This window comes from Perca flavescens, chromosome 22 (genome assembly GCF_004354835.1).
Source record: "Perca flavescens isolate YP-PL-M2 chromosome 22, PFLA_1.0, whole genome shotgun sequence".
Lineage (NCBI taxonomy): Eukaryota > Metazoa > Chordata > Actinopteri > Perciformes > Percidae > Perca > Perca flavescens.
Genome location: NC_041352.1, coordinates 8,770,287 through 8,791,212, shown reverse-complemented (window position 1 = coordinate 8,791,212; position 20,926 = coordinate 8,770,287). Strand labels below are relative to the sequence as shown.

General features: G+C 43.1%; 1 protein-coding gene across 2 annotated transcripts in view; it reads right to left on the bottom strand.

The window, feature by feature from the left end:
- The window catches only part of ntng1a (netrin g1a), a 334,454-nt gene that overhangs the window by 92,647 nt on the left and 220,881 nt on the right, over positions 1 to 20,926 (bottom strand). For both annotated transcript variants that reach the window (XM_028568877.1, XM_028568878.1), the window contains exon 8: positions 9,892 to 10,566. In XM_028568877.1, coding sequence (XP_028424678.1) covers positions 9,892 to 10,140 — 249 coding nt within the window. In that variant the 5' untranslated portion in view covers positions 10,141 to 10,566. The remainder of the gene's footprint in view (positions 1 to 9,891; positions 10,567 to 20,926) is intronic.

Sequence of the window (20,926 nt, the reverse complement as noted above, 5' to 3'; positions counted from 1 at the left end):
GAGGAACGAGCGGTTTGAGGAAATAAGAAAATTATAAAAAATTCAGACAGTGCCCGACGCTCATGCAAAGTTTATGGCACAGGATGGGTCGGAGAAAATTTGATGAGATCTACCTGTGACCGCGGTGGGTATAACCTTCACATTGGGCAGAGAGATGCAGTCTGACAGTTCTGTGCTGTGTTAGACAATATTCAACCTATTATCACTGTGCTGGTAGTGTTTCAGCTGGATGTATCAAGCTAAACGCTTGTTATGAGTTCAGATTAGAGGAACCGCAGGGAGGCCATACCCCTAAAAAGCAGGCTGAAGATTATAAAAACCAGTAATTACAACTAGCAGTCTTCATCTTAAGAGTGTTTCACAACTAAACATGAGTTATTCAGGTGTCAGTTATGTTAGGAAATTTAGCATGAATGCATCATTTAATATTTCTACATAAGTTTATAAGCTAGATACTGTATTTCCCTATGGAATACAATGAATGGCACTGGGGTGCAATGCCTGTCCACAGTGCATTGTGTGCCCCCAATATCACACCCCTTAACCTTTCAACATTCATTTTCAATGAGAAAGCAAAACATGGGACTGATTAACAATTGCTGCATCCACTGCAATGTGTGAAAGTAATTGTTAGTATTGTTAGGAATGTTTTCACTGACCAATGTTGATTCATGCACCATCAATCAATTCTGGACATGTCACCCTAATTATTGTGAGTATTTTGAGCTGTCCAGATGGTTTCCTATAATAATATCTTGTTTAGTGTCCTGTAGTAATTTGTCTGTAGGCCTGTTGATCTGTTGTGGCAGGAAGGTTTCGACCGGATTTAGACCACATTTCTAGCACGAAAAAAATATAGTTAAAATGCAGCTTTTAACCAACAGCAGCACTTTTGTCATGATGAGTGACGGCTCTGTGCTGTCAGTATACCGAGGACTAAAGTAGTGTACATTTCCTTACTATGCTGTTTTCATACTGTCGTAATATCCTTGTTATTATATATTAGATGTGATTTACAATATTGCAAGAGAATTCTTTCCCCTTTTGAACAAAAGTGTAATGCTGTGGTTTTATTGGCTAAATTACAAATGCATTGCGTGCATAAAGGAAAATCACATTGCATCAAAAAACTATTGTGAATCTTGCATAAGGATCATGATGCAACAGCCTATATATATATATATATATATATATATATATAAAAAAAATATATGAAATTAAATGTAAATATTGACAATATTGCTATTTTTTCTATTATGAATGCTGAAAAAAAAAGTGTCCACCCATGGAAATCTGTTGCCCATTTACTTGGTTTTGTGGGAGGACCAACCACCAGCAGGTTGTAGCAAAAAGAGGTCCTGGGCAGAGTGCAAGACAGTAGGGCAGGACTGGGCCTGGAAGAACATGTACAGTTCTGTTCCAAAGCCATGAGGGAGCAGAGGAAGACCATGGTGGTGGAGGAGGTCACGCGGGTGGAGCAGGAATGCTACCTAATCAAGGCGGTGTCCCAGGGCCAGCGAGGAGCATGGGCAGGATGGGAGGCCACCACGAGCAGAGGCATCAGCTGGGCAGACATCTGGCCAACTCCACAAGCTTGGCTCACTTTCTTGATAAGGACAACATATGACACCCTTCCATGTCCCCGAAACCTCTCCTAGTGGTTTGGGAATGAGGACCAAGTGCCTGCTTTACGGCAACACATGATCCACCACTCATTCTCTTTGTCAAGCCAGGAGAGAACCGACAGAAGAAGCCAGCAGCAGGAAAGACACGGGAGTGCAACGAGGCCGGCTGGACCGCAACCATCCACCCAGTGGAAGAATGCAGGGGCTTTGTGGACAACTCAGCATCTTCCCTGTGCTGCCGGTATGGACGAGACAAACCTACAGAGGGCCATTAAAGAACTGGCTTAGAAGGCTGAGAAATCAAGCTACTGGCTGTGGCTATGGGGGAGGGACAGTTTCTGGGGTTTAGCACCCCAATAAGGGCAGCTGCAGGGAGTGGTGGGAGATGCCCCAACTGGCCATTCCCTCCCCGAAACATCAGTGAACGGTGGTTCCAGCTGACCCAGTATGCACCGGTGGAGGTGCAGCCGGCAAAGATGTCAAGCAGGAAGAACGCCACCAGTACAACACACTGACATTTCCTCTGGTTACGGGACCGATGTGCGTTATTGAAATGCAACAGATTAGATCTTCCTTCAAGTTCCTTAATTTTGCATTCACCATCAACTTTCTCTACAGAAACCTGTAGCAGCCCAAGATAACTAATTCACTGTTCTTGCTGTAGCCCCAACCTGTACTAACATATTCGAGGATCTGGAGGTCTGGGGTAAAAAAAATGTACTATACAAGCCCTGGTCTGTTCTGCCGTTTTGGCATTCTGGCCACAGTTGGAATTGCAGACACACCCCAGAATGACTCTTTACAAATACAAAATACAAAATCTAAATGTCTTGAGGAGCGTATCATTTCGTGCCTGGTGCGAAAATGCCAGTGAGCAACTTTAATCAGAATGAACTGAACATCATTTTAAATCACGGTGTCCACTTCTCTTCATTTATCCATAAAACGTGTGAATGTTGGGAATTCAAATTGGCATGAGGTAAACACAGCTGAGTAACAGAAGTGCTCAGTGTCCCAGTGATCATGAGCCCCTTTTCTCATTTCTCAATGTGTATATCCTCGATTTCTTTCTTTGCCTCCCATCTTTAGGTCTTAGTCCCTCCCACCTGAGATGCGAGCGAAGGAGACCAGAGGAGCATCTCACATCCCTTATTTCATTGTTCCACGGTCCTCGGCTGAATCGCTAGTCGTTCTGTCCCTGATCCGTGAAGGCCATCTCAAAGCTCTTATTTTTGTGGCAAGGAGCAGGCATCGAGGAGGGATTACCGAGGAGCTATAAGCGAGGATACACGGGAACAGCCTCCCCGGAAGCCGTGCAGCTGATAGGGTTGCTAACTCCACCCATACAGCTGACGAATTCATGTGACACTTCAGAGAAAAGGACGTCTCATCCCTTTAAGACACATTCCTCATTTCCTCTCTCCTCCAATGATTTCCTCGCGTCTCTCCCGTGTTTCCTCAGTGGGACGCGAGGAAGGGAAGCAAGTGGAGGAGCCGGGGATGCAATTTAAGGGAAGTGAGATGTAACTCAGGAAGAGACACAAGGAAAGAGGAGACGAGGCAACAGGCATTTAACAAAATGAGACATCTGTGCTTCGGCACCATCATTTTAAAGTATGTGTATTTTTAGGTAATTTGCGAGCCTCTGTTCCTGCAGCATGATATACATTATCATTGGTGGTTGCATGACTGGTAATGTAAGTGCAGCTTATTTTATGACTCCTTAGATGATGAAGTGCTCTACTCATAAAAGGAAAGTGTTATCTTTCAAGTACAATATTTAAATGCAGAGTAGTGTGTGCTACCTAAACTTCAAATTGAAATTGTTTTTTTAAGGGTTGATTAGACTAATTAAATTACACAAAAAGTGTGCTCAGCTTCCCTGAGCACAGATAAAGACCATATATGAACAATTCAGTCAAGATTCAAACACTGCCTGTTGGTGAATTATGCAGAAATAATAACTCCAGCCTTGTTTTGCACTCCAGATAGCAATCACTAATCAAACAAAGAACAATGAAACAAGAATTAGGGGATTACACACATCTTTCCTTTTAGCTTGTTTTAGTCCATACCCTTGCCTCTGTCACAACTTTCAATAAGCCTTTGATTTGGTTTGGTCTAGCAAAGATGAAAGAAGACACATAAAATGGATTGAGTTTACTTAATCCTCTGATGTTAAACAGTTCTAGTGAATGACTAATCAATGTTTCAATGCTGGTTAATTGCTATTACATTCTTGAATTCAATCAGCCGTTCTAAAAAGCCACCTTTGTGCTTGTTTTTGTTTTGCAGTCCTGCCTTCTTAGAAAAAAAGCCAATATAAACAAGTGAGACAGAATGTCACAGACAACACCGTAGCAACCGTCTCTTTTCTCTCCCTCTCACCCTCCTGTAACCCTTGCACTGACTGTTATAATATGAAATGAGACATATTGCTGCTGACAGCGCACACGTTTCTCAAGGAAATGTCAGTGCCGAGCCTTTTGAGAGGTGTCACAGTTTGCTTGGGTTGGTGGGGGGGGGGGTGGAGTACGGCGGAGTTCAAACGCTTTGTCTGTCTGAAACCTCTAATCAGGATCAGCTTAGGAAAAGGGCAATGTAATGTATATCCATGGGAGCCCAAGGCACCCCCAAATCGCATTTATTGGCCAAAATACCTAGAAAAGCCCCTCTATGGTGCTTGGATAAACTGCCATCATGAGTGTTGCTTGTCTTTTTAGTGAAGGCGCAGACCAAATTTAAAGTAACTGTGAGGAACTTTTAAATATTTGTGAAACTGTTTAATGTCCCATATCATGATCATAAATGACCTGTAACAGCAAACGAGGCTAATCGTGAAAAGAACACTATTTATATGTAGTTTTTAATAATGCCAGTCACAAAATGATTTACGGCAGGTAGACCGCCTACAGCAACACATTCTGATGGGTCACAGATTTCGGTGTGACACCGTAAAAGCCGGTGTTAGTGAGTATCCAGCCAGGTAAAAGGTAGCCGGGGATTTTGTTGTATAGGCCTAATTGTATTTTAATTTTAGAAGTTATCTGTTGTTTGGCTAATACTTGGGCAGGGCCATCACAGAACAAAAGGAAAAACACTACCGCTTTTGTCCAAAGGGGCCACTAGAATCAACACAAATTAAAAGTCCCCTCCTTTATTTATTTCATTAATTTAAAACAAATGCAACAACAGCATTTAACATGAATGAAAAGGAGAAGAAAGAAGTAAAACTTATAATGTCTGCCCCTTATTACTTTAATCATGCAAGCCTTTGTGAGCTCCAATCTTTTACTCAATGCTGTGTTACTCCGTTGTTTTCATTACACATTACTATCAGTTATATGCAACACCCTTGGGGTTTGCTTGGGGATTTCTTTAGGCATTGGAAATTTCAGGGATCATGAACAATGCCTCATCTAATGACATCACTGCAAAAGAAGGGGGAGTTTTATTTTATTAGAAAGATTAACTGAACCAAGAGGCAAAAATTAAAACCCTGGCCAAGTTCAACACCTAAAGCTGAAGTAAAATCAACAAACAAAAGCTAAAGTTCCATGTCAGACCACAACCTTCTCTGCCACTACAGAGCACTAGCGCTGTTAGCATCTCAGCCTGTTTTAACCTGGAATGTACCATCTGCTCTGGTAAGCACAGGGGGTGAGTAAAACAGTTAAACTGTAAAAAAAGGCCCAAAAAAAAAAAAAAAAAGACCTAAGATACTTAAATATTTCTAACATCTTAAGTTAGCTATACGCACACACAAGGGGACACACGAGTGCACCAAATGTACTGGTGTCATGTATTGTATAACAGGTTTACCATTCCTTCACTTGACAGTGCCCAGTCACTGCTGAGGGATTAGAACGATGCACACCTGTTTCAACTGTCACTAAATGAGCAGATGATCAGCAACACCACATGCAGAACAAAACACACACCTCACATCTTCACCACACTATTTGTTTTCACCTCCACCAGAGTTACAATGCTCACCACATGCTCCAATATGGCTAACCTTACTGCTCATCCAGCTCTGCTAATGCTCATAAAATGGGCCAAAAGTCCACTTTTACAAGCATTAAATCAGTGCACATATCTCATTAGCTAATCAGAATAATTAAGACAATATTTGTTAGCTAACTTCTCTAATCATGCCACAGATTTAATAACATTTAATCAAGACAAACGTGTGTGTGTGCACCCACTTTGCCTGTCAGTGTGTTTGAGTGTCGTGATGTGTGTGTGTGTGTGTGTGTGTGTGTGTGTGTTTGTTTCCTCATTTAGATTTGATTGGCTATGAAATGCACCGGCCTGCCGGGACTCAGGTTTCAGCATTCATCAGCATTTCCTGGTTGTAAATTGATGGCACAAATAGAGACATACAGTACTTTCACGGTAATGCATAGGGACATGCACATGCGCACACACACGCGCACACACAGACACACGCAAGGTTAGTATAAATTATGGAGTTACACCTAGAAAGGGGCTTCTTCTATTTTCTATTTTTAATGCCAAGTGCATCAAAGAAGAACCAACACATGCAAGGTTATGCTGGTTGGTAAGTTTTGTGTTGGCGTGTTGGAATAACTGAGTAGATGTTATTTAAAACCTCGGCAGCAGAATAAAGGAAACTGATCATTCCCTTGAGAGCCCTTCTATATATGGTACAGGGGCTAGACATGAGGAAAGCACAACTATTACTCCGTTAAATCTACCTGTACTAGCCAGCACAGACTTGTCTAAATGTAAAATAAGTATTTGCATTTACTATTTTGTAACTTTTCCAGTATGGCGCTTTAGGGAATACCTAATAATCAGAGATGTCAATTAGTCTTTTTGGACAAGTTGGTTAAAAATAAACCAGCTTTTTCTGCAATAGTACATCATGTTTGTATGAAGTCAAAGCTGCTCTCCTGAATCTTGCACCAAGTCAATCATCAACTGGTCGAGGCCGGTCCGTGCTTTTAAAGGCCAGTCTGAGTCGAACTGGAGGGGACAGTGAAATCTCATATGATGGCAGATTTGTGTGCCAGAGTTCAGTGAATGCCAGCTTATTGCTATCGAAAAGGTCACCAGGCTAGAAGCAGAAAAAAAAGCCTTTACTGAGAGAATGGTGTGTGTATAAGTGTACGTGTGTGTGTGTGTGTGTGTGTCATGCTCATTTAAGCACCACACCTTGGAGCTGCTGCATCTCTCTCTCTTCTCTCCCCAGGCTTCGGTGTCTGTTACCTTCAGCACTCCAGGAAGCAGACGCGAGGCTTCAAAATACACCCGCCTCCACGAGCGCAGAATCAATTACTAGAGAGATGAAATTCTCCGATAACGCAGCCTAATGATAATTGCCCCGAATCTGCAATAATCTGATTTACGATACAAACCACTATTGGCACTGTAGCAGCGTATTGGCAGCCAGAGTAGCTGGAATATCAATGATAATTGTTCTGATGTTGATTTGGAGCCATGTTACTGCCTGGGGTAAACATAAACCAATTGCAGAGAATTGGGCTCTATGGCAAGCGGCAGGGGTTATATTTCACTGATGTTTATGTGATCTGTGATGAGTACAGTACAGCAGAGAGAGGAAATGGTTATGTGGGAGCTAACCACTGCCTGTTTAATTGAAGCACCCCTATCACATTGACTGCCGGAGACATGAGGGCGACAGCGCGGCACAAACTCCCACTAATTCAGTAAGCGATCATCAGACTGTTAAAAGGCTGGCAATAGTAATAATAAACTCTTTCAAGTGCGCGTCCAGAAATAGAATGGCTCCACTGATGCGTCAGACACGGATGACCGCTGTTCATCCAGTTTATCCACAACACAACTCACTGCACAGCAAATACCAGACACAATTCAGGTTCAAATGTGGATCAATCGGAGGTCACGGGGCCGCCCAGAGGGAGAACGGAGGGTGACCCCATTTTGACAATGACCTCCCGGATATGGCTTCCTACCGCCTCACCACCCCCTCAACCTTCTTTGCCTTCAGCCAACCTTGGCCGATGACGGGAGTCAGCGTTTTTCAAAAGTGCCTGAGAGATGTCGGGCTGAATAATGTGTCCTATGAATAAAACACATTAGCTACAAAACATGTTGAATTATTCACATTTCAGAGCCTCCATCCCGCCCCACGCAGGAGATATTAGTTCTTCAGTCACCGTCTGCTTTGCACATAGTCCTCTGAGTCTCTGTCTCCCCCATGTTCGTGCCGTCTCGCTCCTCTCTTGATCATTCGCTCACTGTCTGTGTCATCTGTATTTTGTTAATCCCTCTCTGTTCCTCTGTGTCTCCCCTCAGCTGACTTTCCGCTGATGGCGACTGTCTATTTATACTCCTCAAGTTACTACTTTTCCTGGAACATCTCGCTATTTATCTAAAGAGCTCTTGAAGCTGTTGAGGAGTGCATTTGTTCTGAGAGAATCTTTGATGACTCTGTAACACACGATGGCCCAAAATGGATTCATCATTTAGCGTTAATCTGAGGCGACCAGCTGTGAGTTTTAAAGTGAAAAGGGCCCGGAATAAGAAGAAGGGCGGTTTGCTAATTAAATACTTGACCTAATATGCATCTTTTGCTCATTTTCTTTTCAGCTCCACCAGGAATTTGTGATTTTCATGATTGCAATGTAATTTGCAGAATCAACAGCACCACATGCACTTCAAAGGGTAAAGCAATCAACCAATCAGTGTTTTTTTTTTTTTTGTGCTGTGTTTGAATATTAAACCCCTCTCATCCTTCAAAACATCACTTTTAAGTCATCACGATTAAACTAGTGTGCAACAACACGGAACACTTCGTCAACAAGTCAATCATGGCAAATTTGTTCAGTGATTCAACAACCCTGACATTCTAAAAAACCTAATTTAGAATGAAAACCTAATTGGTTCATTATTTCAAAAAGCCCTGCTTTTGGTCATAAAACAACTTGAAGCAAAACACCATAAGCAAATTTGCTAATTGTTAGTATTCTTGCCATACAGAATAGGCTTCTCTCTTTGATTTGAAAAAGGACAATAAGGCAGTATTTAATTATATAATTGGTTTGTATGGGAACAGGACTAAGAGTTTAAAGCCAACTGTGGGACCGTACCAGGCCCCCAGGAAGTGCTGAATGAATGCGGACAGTGAATATTATGTTGGGCCACTTACAGCACTGCTTGTGCAAAGGTGTTGCTAAATGTAAGTAAAACAAAAACCTTGTGTACTGGCACTTAAAATACTGCTCCACTTAAGTTCTCATACATCCTTTTGTATTTTTAGTCCACCTGTACACTGTACCACCCATGTTTGAATTTTAAGGCCACCCATTCATAAAACTCTGCTATAACACTAACACTGACAACAGAGAAGCTGCAATCACACTGTATTTCTATGTGACTCTGATGTGGGCGGGGAGTGGCATGAAGAGAGTGTGTGTGTGTGTGTGTGTGTTTCCATGGTAAAGTCATGTTACGCAGTGTTTTCTTCAAGTAAGCAGCGTCAACGGCACATGTGACGGGGTTTGCAGTGCACACCGAGAAGCAGCTTTCTAAACAGCAGAACATGACGTCAATGGGCACAAGCCTCTATTTCCTCAGCCACAATGTATCTGAGTCACACAAGCTTTAAATGTGTCTGTCACGACAGTGGGGTCAGAACAAGCCGGGTATATCATGATACATAGACACAGATAAGAAAGCTGCCTTGGTATGTGTGTGTGTGTGTGTGTGTGTGTGTGTGTGTGTGTGTGTGTGTATATTTGTAGGGCTGGGTATCTTTCCAAATTTTTCGATACCAATGCCGATACCAATACCGTAACATCAATACCGGTTCCTAAACGATACTTCTTTCAATACCAATTTTATAAAATCCATTTCAACAAAAAGAAATTACAACATTACGGCACAAATCTTTTTAGTTGTTTTTCAGCTCCTACTATGTGAGCCCCGTCTCTGTGCAACGTATAGTTTTTCCTTCCTGCCGCCCCGGCGTGTAACATTAGACAGCCAATCAGCAGCATTATTAGATCTTGGTAGAAGCATGCTGTATGCTTATTGGCTCACTCAAACTGATGAGATTTGCTCCTTAGGTATCGAGATTTGGGATTGAATGACAAGGCATTTTTCAATACTCAGTAGCCAATTCAGTCGGTGCTGAATTCGGTACCCAGCCCTATGTGTGTATGTGTGTGTGTGTGTGTGTGTGTGTGTGTGTGTGTGTGTGTGTGTGTAGAGCTTTTCTAAGGGAAGATTGTTTTTCACTTTTGCATGTACTCACCAGGGCACAGTATGTCTCCGGAGGGTCTCCACAGGTGATGTTGGGGGGATCCAGAGTTACCTTTAGGTACTGGGTCATGTCTGCTGCCTCTGGCTGGCAGGCCATGTAGTCCCAGGTTAAGCCTTCGTCTGAGAAAATCTGGGATTTACACACATCGTAGTGGCCCCACGCTGCAGGGTAGTGCTGCATGGCTGCCTGGCAAACACCGGTCCACAGCGCCTGCAGCGTCAACGCAAAATGGAAACGCATGACTGGTCCTCTCTCGGCTCCTTCTCGAGGAGCTGTATCTCCTTCTGAAGGTGTAATAACAAGGGATCCCTCTTCTACTTCCACTTACTACAACTCACTCAACTGGAGTGAGGAGGCATGCCAAACTTCCCTCAGGTGGAGAGACAATCTTTTTAGAAGAGTTGTTTTTCTTTACTATTTCTGTCTCTTTCAAGTTTCTGGAGTGGTGGATAACTAGGAGGGATGGTGAGGTTACCAGCCCATTGAGAAGATAAGAGGAGAGGATTGAGGGGAGGGAAGAGGATGATGGTGGAGGAGAAGGAGGACGAAGAGGGGGAAGGCGAGAAGGAGATAGCCCTCTGACACGCTGATAGGAAGATGAGTGACAGGTCTCCTCAGCTCGCCCAGCTGTCAATCATGGTCCTGTTCCTGCGTGGCGATCTGGTGCTGCGGAGAAACAGGAAACAGAAGAAGGGGAGGGGGGTGAATATACCTCCCTTTTGGGAGTAGAATTTGACAGTGAAAGAACATTAGCTGGCGCCATGGCACCAGCCATGGAGTAAAAAGGTGTATGGGTGCCATGTTGGTGTTTGTTGTCCATCAAAACAGAAAATCAGTGAGTGCGGCCATCAGGGTAAATTGGATCTCGCTGTTTTCACACAAAACCCTCATCTCACTCAGCGGTATCAAGTCTACAGTGTTACATACAGCGCTCCCCATCTCCTCACACCCCTCCCATTCCACACTGTATGAGCTGGAATGATAAAGAGTAGACATCAAGATACATTGTGTGTTATGCATGGTCATCATAGCAACTACGATGTTTTGACTAACTAACTTCACATGGTCTGACCCTGCTGTCTTAATCATACATAGTAAGCAGAACTGTGAGGTGCTCCACTTAATGTTGTAAATTGAATGTCAATTTGAGTTTTAATCTACTAGTTCCATGTTGGCACTTAAAGGGTTAAAATCAAAGGCAACTGGAATTGGGTGAAGATGCTCCGAAGATGTTTCGTCTCTCATCCGAGAGACTTCTTCAGTTCTGCCTGTGTGGCATATTACTATTAAATACTATTGTTTATAAAAACCAAAGGAGTTCTGGGGAAATAGACTGTAATAAATAATGAATAAATGAATGAATGTGTCTAGAATAGTTGAAACTTGATTTTTAATCAGTTAGCGGACAACCATCACTCAAATAAAGTGCTATCGTGGAGTCAATGGTCCACCAGATGACTTTTAATTATGACTGTGTTGCCATCAATGGGTGTGGGATGTTATTGGTATTGACCTTTTTTTCAGTGTAAAAATGACGTGCTGCTGTGGAGTAATTAGTATGGTTGCTTCATTTTAAAATGTCAGAAAAGTGTCAAAAAATGGAAATAACAAATCATAGATATTTTACATTTCAGGTTATGTGCTTGATTAAAATGTACTTCAACCGGGTTTCTGCTGAGCAGGTAGTGTGCAGTGGGTATCCTCAGAGGCGTTGGACTAGGGGGAAAAAGGGGAATGAGTACACAGGGCCCTCATGTGAGGAGGGCCCAAAAAGATGCCAGAATGAATAGCTGTAGATGCGGGGAGGGGCCTTTCTACAGGGACCAGAATTTTGTGCTACGCCCCTGGGTATCCTTGAGCTTGTTGCAGAAAGCAGTTTTCACCAAAAACATTACATTAAACACAGTCATCTGTTCCATAGTTAATATGAAAATATTGATTTTAGCCGCTTTAATTTACTTCTTACTAGGGTGAACCAGTGAAAATATAAACACCAGACTTTCACTTAAACGGGATAAAGTGGCCACTCACTTTGCAACTTAGGATAAGAACAGTCATATGTTAACATAAATATCTTGCTGCTTTCATGTTTCTTCTCTTAATTGGTAGAGCTGCTGGTAGCAGGAGCCACAGCACTACTGTATATCGCATGCACCCATTTATATGTGCCAACCGCTGTGAACTGTGGCCTCACTTTTTCTTTTGTCTAAAGTTTTTGTAGCTGAGCATCAGGACGCCTTGCAGACATAAACCCCCTGCTGTCTGTTTTTTACTCCTAGCATAATCAGAAATAGCCTATGTATGTTTTTTTTAGAAAACATTCTTCCTTTTCTTTATTTGGATTTTGAATTGACCTTAAAAAGTCTTTTAAATTGGGCTGTGTACAACCTGCGTGTACCTTAATGTGTATCTAGCCAGAAAGGCAGCAGTAAGCCAGTTGGCTGAGCCCGTGGATACAGCACAGGTATGTGGTATGTTCCCCGCCTTCAAACAGCAGCCTGGCTGCAGGTGATGGATGGAGAGCAGAGTCAATGGTCGGAGACAGGAGGGTAGACATTTTAGTGCATCTTAATCAGTCAGCTGATTCGCTGTGTGTCTGTGTGCTGACCAATGCACCGTCTGGTCACCAGGGATCAATTAGCAGCTACAGTATAGATGTGGTGTTTATTGAAAAATGGTGGTATTAACGCACACATTGCTAATTAATAAAAAATGTAATTTATCATTGGATTCAATTAGATTAGACACTGGACCACAGCAACATTAAATAAAACAAATAGTATCAGTAGAAAAAAGGGGGGAAATTGGATTGCATTAGCATACTACATACAGATAAGTGATGTATAAAACGTCTGGATTTCAGCATGAACAAGATGTGCAAAAAAGCAGCACTATTAGTCGAGCAAGTGTGACAGAATGATAAGGTGAATGTGAGAGTGTGAGAAAAAGAATATGTGAAGACGTTTTTCACCAGGTTTGCACACACTGCACGAGGGATTTTGGCCTAATCCTCCACACAGATCTTCTCTAGATCAGTCAGGTTTCTGGGCTATCGCTGAGAAACACAGTTTTAGCTCCCTCCAAAGATTCTCTATTGGGTTTAGGTCTGGAGACTGGCTAGGCCACGCCAGAACCTTGATATGCTTCTTACAGAGCCACTCCTTGGTTATCCTGGCTGTGTGCTTCGGCTCATTGTCATGTTGGAAGACCCAGCCTCGACCCATCTTCAATGCTCTAACTGAGGGAAGGAGGTTGTTCCCCAAAATCTCGCAATACATGGCCCCGGTCATCCTCTCCTTAATACAGTGCAGTCGCCCTGTCCCATGTGCAGAAAAACACCCCCAAAGCATGATGCTACCACCCCCATGCTTCACAGTAGGGATGGTGTTCTTGGGATGGTACTCATCATTCTTCTTCCTCCAAACACGGTTAGTGGAATTATGACCAAAAAGTTCTATTTTGGTCTCATCTGACCACATGACTTTCTCCCATGACTCCTCTGGATCATCCAAATGGTCATTGGCAAACTTAAGACGGGCCTTGACATGTGCTGGTTTAAGCAGGTGAACCTTCAGTGCCATGCATGATTTCAAACCATGACGTCTTAGTGTATTACCAACAGTAACCTTGGAAACGGTGGTCCCAGCTCTTTTCAGGTCATTGAACAGCTCCTCCTGTGTAGTTCTGGGCTGATTTCTCACCTTTCTTAGGATCATTGAGACCCCACGAGGTGAGATCTTGCATGGAGCCCCAGTCCGAGGGAGATTGACAGTCATGTTTAGCTTCTTCCATTTTCTAATGATTGCTCCAACAGTGGACCTTTTTTCACCAAGCTGCTTGGCAATTTCCCCGTAGCCCTTTCCAGCCTTGTGGAGGTGTACAATTTTGTCTCTAGTGTCTTTGGACAGCTCTTTGGTCTTGGCCATGTTAGTAGTTGGATTTTTACTGATTGTATGGGGTGGACAGATGTCTTTATGCAGCTAACGACCTCAAACAGGTGCATCTAATTTAGGATAATAAATGGAGTGGAGGTGGACATTTTAAGGCAGATTAACAGGTCTTTGGGGGTCAGAATTCTAGCTGATAGACAGGTGTTCAAATACTTATTTGCAGCTGTATCATACAAATAAATAGTTACAAAATCATATATTGTGATTTCTGGATTTTTTTTTTTAGATTATGTCTCTCACAGTGGACATGCACCTACGATGACAATTTCAGACCCCTCCATGATTTCCAAGTGGGAGAACTTGCTAAATTGCAGGGTGTTCAAATACTTCACTGTATATATAGTATATATGAATGTGGTAATAGTAATATTTGCGTTTGCCTCTTCAAAGTGTAAATGTGATGCGTTGTACCAAAGTGTAGTAGATCCAGAGCTGCATCTGTGTCAGATATTTTCACACTGTGCCATTCAGAGCCATTTCAAACTGATGGAATGTAAATCATTATGTTAAGGAACAGCCAAGGTCAGGGGCAAAGGCTCAGCAGCATACAAATATGTCAAATACAAAGCAGTGAGTGCACACGAACAAGATGGTGTAGGCAGAAAAAATTTGGGATGAAAAATATTCTCTGAAGACTTTATGCAAACTGTAAAATAAATCTTGCAAAAAAAAAAAAAACTCCCATTCATTCTAGTGCAAAATAACGATCCATCACATGAATAGAAAAAAGCATTATGCACAGATATGGCTGGATCCTGGGATTCAATTTTGCACAAGATGATCGAAAGACAATGTAAAATCAGTACAAGGAGAAAAAAAAAGTAAAAGAGCAGCTATTGCAAGTCAGAGGACGGAGGAAAGAGGAAGAAGTTAAGCGGGGGAAAGAAATGAAGCACCTTAAATGTAAAATGTAACAATGTCAATGGGGGAGATGTCAGCAGGTGAGGAAGCAGCCAATTATCCAGAGGAACTCTTGGCACCGAGCCCCCTGTTCCCATTAAGAGACATAATATTACCGTGTTAGGGAGGAGACGAAAGAGATGGCCGGAAAATGTCTGCACGTGTGCGTTTCACGTGCAACCTCTGGATAAAGAGAGGTTCGAGTCACGGGTAATGAGACAAACATCGGTGGCGAGGCTTTGATAACAAGCAATAGAGATCACTAAAGCTGGGTCATTAATCGGTGTACGGTCCTGGACACAGCGGCCCCTTCCTCTCATTATTCCCTGCTTATAACCCTCCGTCGCCCCAAGGAGAAGAGGTGAGAGAGAGAGAGAAAGGGAGAGCAGATGGAAGAAGTGTGGATGTGCATTTTAAGTGAGAAAAAAAGGTTTATTTTAGGGCAGGTCGCTTCCTCCAACCATCGATCAAGGTCCGAGGACATCAGAGGAGGCGCGCTCACAGGAAGTCTGAAGTTCTCCCATGTACAGGAATATATACTGCACCGTAGGCACAGAGCCACGGACACTTACAGTAACAGTGGGGGGGTCGCTGGGTGTGAGGGAGGGACTGTGTTAAATTTTGAAAATAAATGAAAATAAAATGCTCATAATGTACATTACTGAAGCCTGGTCACAACGTATTTATCTATTTTATCAATGGGATACATTCAGAGTTTAGGCTACTAGAAAAAACTTTAAATATGTAAAAAAAATAGAGATATATAATATATCTAAAATAGAGATATAACATTTTATAAAAAATAAAATATTGTGTGTGAAATAGGGAAATAGAGGTTTTAACCACTTTTTGAAAATATTTACAACAGGAAAGATGAGGAAGAAATGTGATTCACCTGTTTTTGAGGGTGTAAAACCCTTAAAGCAAAATAACCTTATGGATGCCCTCCAGACATGTTTAAGACCAATACAAATACTTTAAAGGATCATTTCTGCTGATATGGTTTTTCCACAAAAGCGTCCAATTACCTGCTTAAAACTTCTAATTAAATCTAGTCCTTCTCCCTCATTGAAAATGCAGAATCTATCAATATGTAAATAGTTTCAAAAGTCAAAAGTTCAACTACGGGAAACATGGCTAATTTAACTACTACGTTCAAGTTTCCACATCCCACTTGTGTAAGCTGCATGCCGGACCATGATTGGCTTCCAAACTAGTTGCGATGTCACAAAGCCCTGCTCATCCATACGCCAGATGTAAGGTGAGCACAGAGAGACCTTTAGCGTCAAACAATCTGCTTGAAGGAGGACTTTAAAAAATATGAAAAAGATATGAAAAATGTAAATATAAAAACATGAAATATAAAAAGTTAAAGCAGCAAGGTATAACAAAGAGGCAAGTAAAGTAAAGATATTTCCTAAAGGAGGCTTTCAACACTAAACTGAAGATGAAGGAAAGTAAATTAGTAATTTTAAGTAGCCAAAATGTTATTGTATGTTTGCAGGTATTAAACCATTAAAATATTTTAATCCACTCTACAAAGAATATTCATTGTGAAAACCAAATGAAAACTTGCAAATAGGGTAAAATTGGAAGCTTCTGGTCAAATATATCAACCTTCACCTTACACAATGCTAGTAAACCACATACAGTAGGCCAGCGAGATGTGCACTCACAGCCTGCCCGACACGACAGGGGACTCAAGGAGCCAACCCAGCAGCGCTCAATACTATATTTAAACACATGAATCTTTCACAAGGCCCGGTCGACACAGGAGAGGGTTTGTTTGGCTGGGGAGTTCATCCCACCCACCCAAATAGCCACCCATGAACCGGACCACTCCCCTGTCTCTGGGGCTGAGAAACAGCCCTTGGTGTCCACATCTATTTCATCCCCGGGGCCACTGGAGCATGACTGAGTGTTTCTCCAAATCACCAGGGGAAATGTTACATGTCCCCAGAGCCGCTCCTTTTTTAGCTTTTCTTACTCACTTTAACCCTAGAAGTAAGTAATTCACTTCCTACTCAGAGGACATTTGGAACCCTTTCAGTGGCAATTTTATCAAACTGCTAAATCATACCATTACATTTCAAATTGGAAAATAAGCACTCAGTTTGTTGATTTTGAACAACAGTGTTTTCCTCACTTCATCTCCCATCCTTCCACTCTTCAACTCATGCCCATATTGATCATTTTATTTTTTTATTGACCGGTGGTTTGTGTGGGTTCAGCAGTTTTTCCCTGCTGCTTGCTGTGTGGTGCCAACATTTTTAACTGCTCCAGACTGCATTTTCAGTTGTTTTTTTTCCCCTCACCCAGCCAGGACACTGGAAAGAATTGTCAGGTCATAATCTCACACAAATCACCTACAGTGGCCCACAGGGGGCAGTACTTACACACCTGCCTGTCCATTTAAAAATTCAACATATTATATTATTAAAAACGTTCCAAAATTGAAAAGATGTCCACTTTAGCTCTAAATGATGTGCTCAGGACAGAGTAAGGTGGAATAATTACAGGGTTACCACTGATATCCCTACTATTTCCCCCCCTTTCATTTTTAATTTCACGCATTTTATGCACTTTCAAGGACAATTCCTGACCCTGCTTCTGCCCTGCCTCTACCTACTTTCATCTCTTCTGACGCTACCTGTTTCATATTCCACACCAGTGCCTTACTTAAAGAGAAACAGGAGTGCGGGAGAGAGAAGGGCAGAAAGACAGGAGGGCAGACAGTCAGAAGCAGATGAAAGATAGATAAAGATAGAAGCTGGCCCGGCTTCAGAAAAAAAAAAAGCCTCCTGCCAGTTCTCTGTGCTCCACTCACCAGATTTCTCTGCCTGCCTTTCCAGAATCCCTAATCTTGCCTGTTAACAACCTGCCAATAGGGCCGCCGTCCTCATGAATAAACATATGGGGAGTGGAGCATGGCCCCGCAAACATGACAGCCAGCGTTACGTTAAACAGCGAGCACGCCTATAATGCATCCCTGGGGCTTGCCTCCGAGTCAGCCCATCACTTAGCGCTCTTTTCCACTTCTTAAAATGTCGCCGCCTTCAATCGACAGGCTCATGATCTTTTAATAATGACGACAGGTAGCAAAAGGCTGGAGTGCTGACAGCTGGTTAAGTGACTCTGCGTTGGGGATGGCTGGGCGGCTTCAGAAGGAATCAAAGCTGTGGCTCTGCTCTAGCATTAGACAGACTGGGCTTGTTTTCCACATCTGATATGATAGACTGCGACCGGTCTGTGAAACCTGCATGCAATAAAAAAAGAGCCATTAAGAATGTCTCACACTGAAAGAATTTCATTATCTTTCAGAGTTTTAGTTTTTTCATGTTCGAGAGGCCTTTTCCCACCTATACAAGAAAGTGATAGATTTGGGAGAATCACTGATATATTAGTGCTGGCTATCAAAAAGCCATGCTCAAACCCTGCTGAGGTAATCGCTCCTTTAACAGGATGTGGCTGCAGACTCTCCTCCAATCCAACGTCTACTGGAGCCAGACAGGTCAGGCCTCTGAAGGCGAGCCAGTCCCTGACTGCTGAAGTCTTGCTCCACTTGCCTCCACAGGCTGCATCTGCCACAATCCTCTGTCACTCCCTCTGTCCTTTCCAACTCCTTCCGACCTCCCTCCTCCCCACTCCCCCGAGCTGCTGAAGCTGCCACATGCACTCTGTGTGTGCGAGAGCAGCACTTTTGACAGGGAGAGTGCTGCCCCAAGTCGAGCTGAACACCCTCGGGCGTCAGTTACTCCAGCGCCACATATACAGCAGTGCACGGGGCACCCAATGAGACAGTGAGACAAGATCACGTCTCCACCACCCTTCATGATCCCTCTCTCTCTCTCTCTCTCTCTCTCTCTCTCTCTCTCTCTCCTCGCCACCAAGCATGCTTCTCTCTGCGACACGGGAACACCTTATGCATTATTAAAGACACTTTTCCTAAAAGGCTGCGAGCACATTATTCTGCAACCACAGTGACATGTCTGAATACTCAAAATGTCCACTTTAGCTCTAAAGAATCAGCTCACCCAGGTAGCTCTCTCATGCTGGAAATGTAGGCAGGAAGAGCAACAAGGTTTAGAGTGACAGCTGCTACCAACCCAACACGAGACGACTCATTATTACCTGTCATTATTTCATTGGATGAGTAAAATAATAATAAGACAGAGTGCAATCACAATTACCGAGGCCGTAAAAATTACTATTGATTGTGACTGGGAGTTGCAACTTGAAATCTAATAAAACATAACACCTCATCCAGTTTTGAACTTCAAATTCAAATCCATTCAGGATGTGCTTTAGCCCTTAACCCGTTGTGTTTAATGGTATTAGTAATCAAGATGTCCTAATAAGAATAATTTCTAGGTATTATCCGACACGAGGCCAAGATGAAATCTTTTGGATCTTGCAGATTATAACTATTATGAAAAAAATAATAACTTAAGAGCATGCACCGCCACAGACATTTGTGTAATAATATCTGTCCTACCCACAGGGCTATAAAGCACAAAGGAGCATTGAAATCAAGCATTAAAATGAGAAGCTAATGCATGTGTAAACAGTGAAAGCATGAACCAAAACAAATCTTAATGTAACAGGCTGCTCATACAGTGACGTATTGAAGGCAGGCCCACTGGCTGCAGCATGACACAAATGTTATTATGCGTGATGGATAGGCAACGATTAGGTAATAAGTTCCACAAGGGGGCGCCTCTAAAAATGACCTAAAGACACGCGGTTAAGTTTTGGATGCATTCAAAGTCGCCTCATTGTAAATATAATTAGGTCTACCTTTGAGGTTCTGAGAGTCTTAAAAGTTGTGTATGTTGTTTAGAAGGGAGAGAGTCACAACTCTCTGCCCACTCCTCATCTGTTCATTACAGAGAGAGATAAATGCAGCCAGGCCAGAGTTAAGTTACTTCTAAAGACAAGAAGCAGCGACTTTAACGCAGGAGTGTAGCTCACAGAAAAACTTTACAAGCAAAAGGAAAAACTTACATTTCTTGTACGGGGTTCTCCCTGTCCCCCTGCTCTTTAACACCGTTCAACAAGTTCAGAGCGGCAGAATGAACAAGAATGAAGAAAGAAGCTCTTTAAGATGCGCTCCTTAACGGGAATGTGATGAGTACGCACGTCAGGCCGTGAGGAATCGCTGCGCGCACCATCTCGCACTCTTGTTTGGCGACCGGGGGGAGGTTGGGGGGAGAGAAACGATCAAGAGAGGATTTTCCTGCCACTTCAAAACAAATGACTGATCACCGTCCTGAGGGCTCGGTCAGCACCGCGCCGGGCGTAAACAGGAGGATTTCTGAGCAGGAGCTCCGGTGCCAAAGTGTCCATCATCCTCTCTCCAAGTGTCATTCCATCACGGCGTCAATCTGAGGCACGGTGATGTCCGCAGAAAGGAAAACCCCCACTTCTTCAAAAGAAAACTTTGACCTGCTGTCGTGCGTCCCTCCTGTTTATGCCCCGTTTATAATTCCTTCATTTCCAAACAGTTCTGCTTGCGGATCTCTGCGAGAATCTCGTCCCAACTCTCACCTCTCCCTCGCTACGAATAGGTTTCAGACACCCAACTGGGACATGAATCGCACCAATTAGACTCGGCGGCCGAGAAAATCCGCTCGCATCAACGCACCTTCTACTGATGGTTTCCCGGAAAGGCACGGCGCAGCACCGACCGCTCAGACGGAGATGACGGGGAAGATAATGCGCTCCTAGGCTCTATTAGATGAGACGCACACTCAGCTTGTTTCCCCTCCTACGCACACCTATGGTTTCCCTCCCCACCCCTCTAGCCCGTCTCCACCTCGCCTTCAACCCCCCCAGCCTCACACATCCACACAGACACGCGCGCACCATCCTCTTTTGGGACCCATTAGGAACTCAGGAGGGAGGAGGATCGCCTGTAGTTGAACCTCTTTTGGTGGAGTTCACCCGAGTCTCCTGATCGCGTTAAATTATCCAACAAATGCGCGCATTAATAGTCTCAATGGAATGATTGCATCCGGATGAAAATAGATGGAGGGAAATATCTGACTACCAGTTGGTGATTATTACTGTGCAGCCAACCAACAGCGTGTACAGAAATCGAAGATATTTAAAAGTGTTAATACATTTGTGTTTCTGTCCCCTGAGCTGCCCAATCACTTCTGAATGGCTTGAAAAGC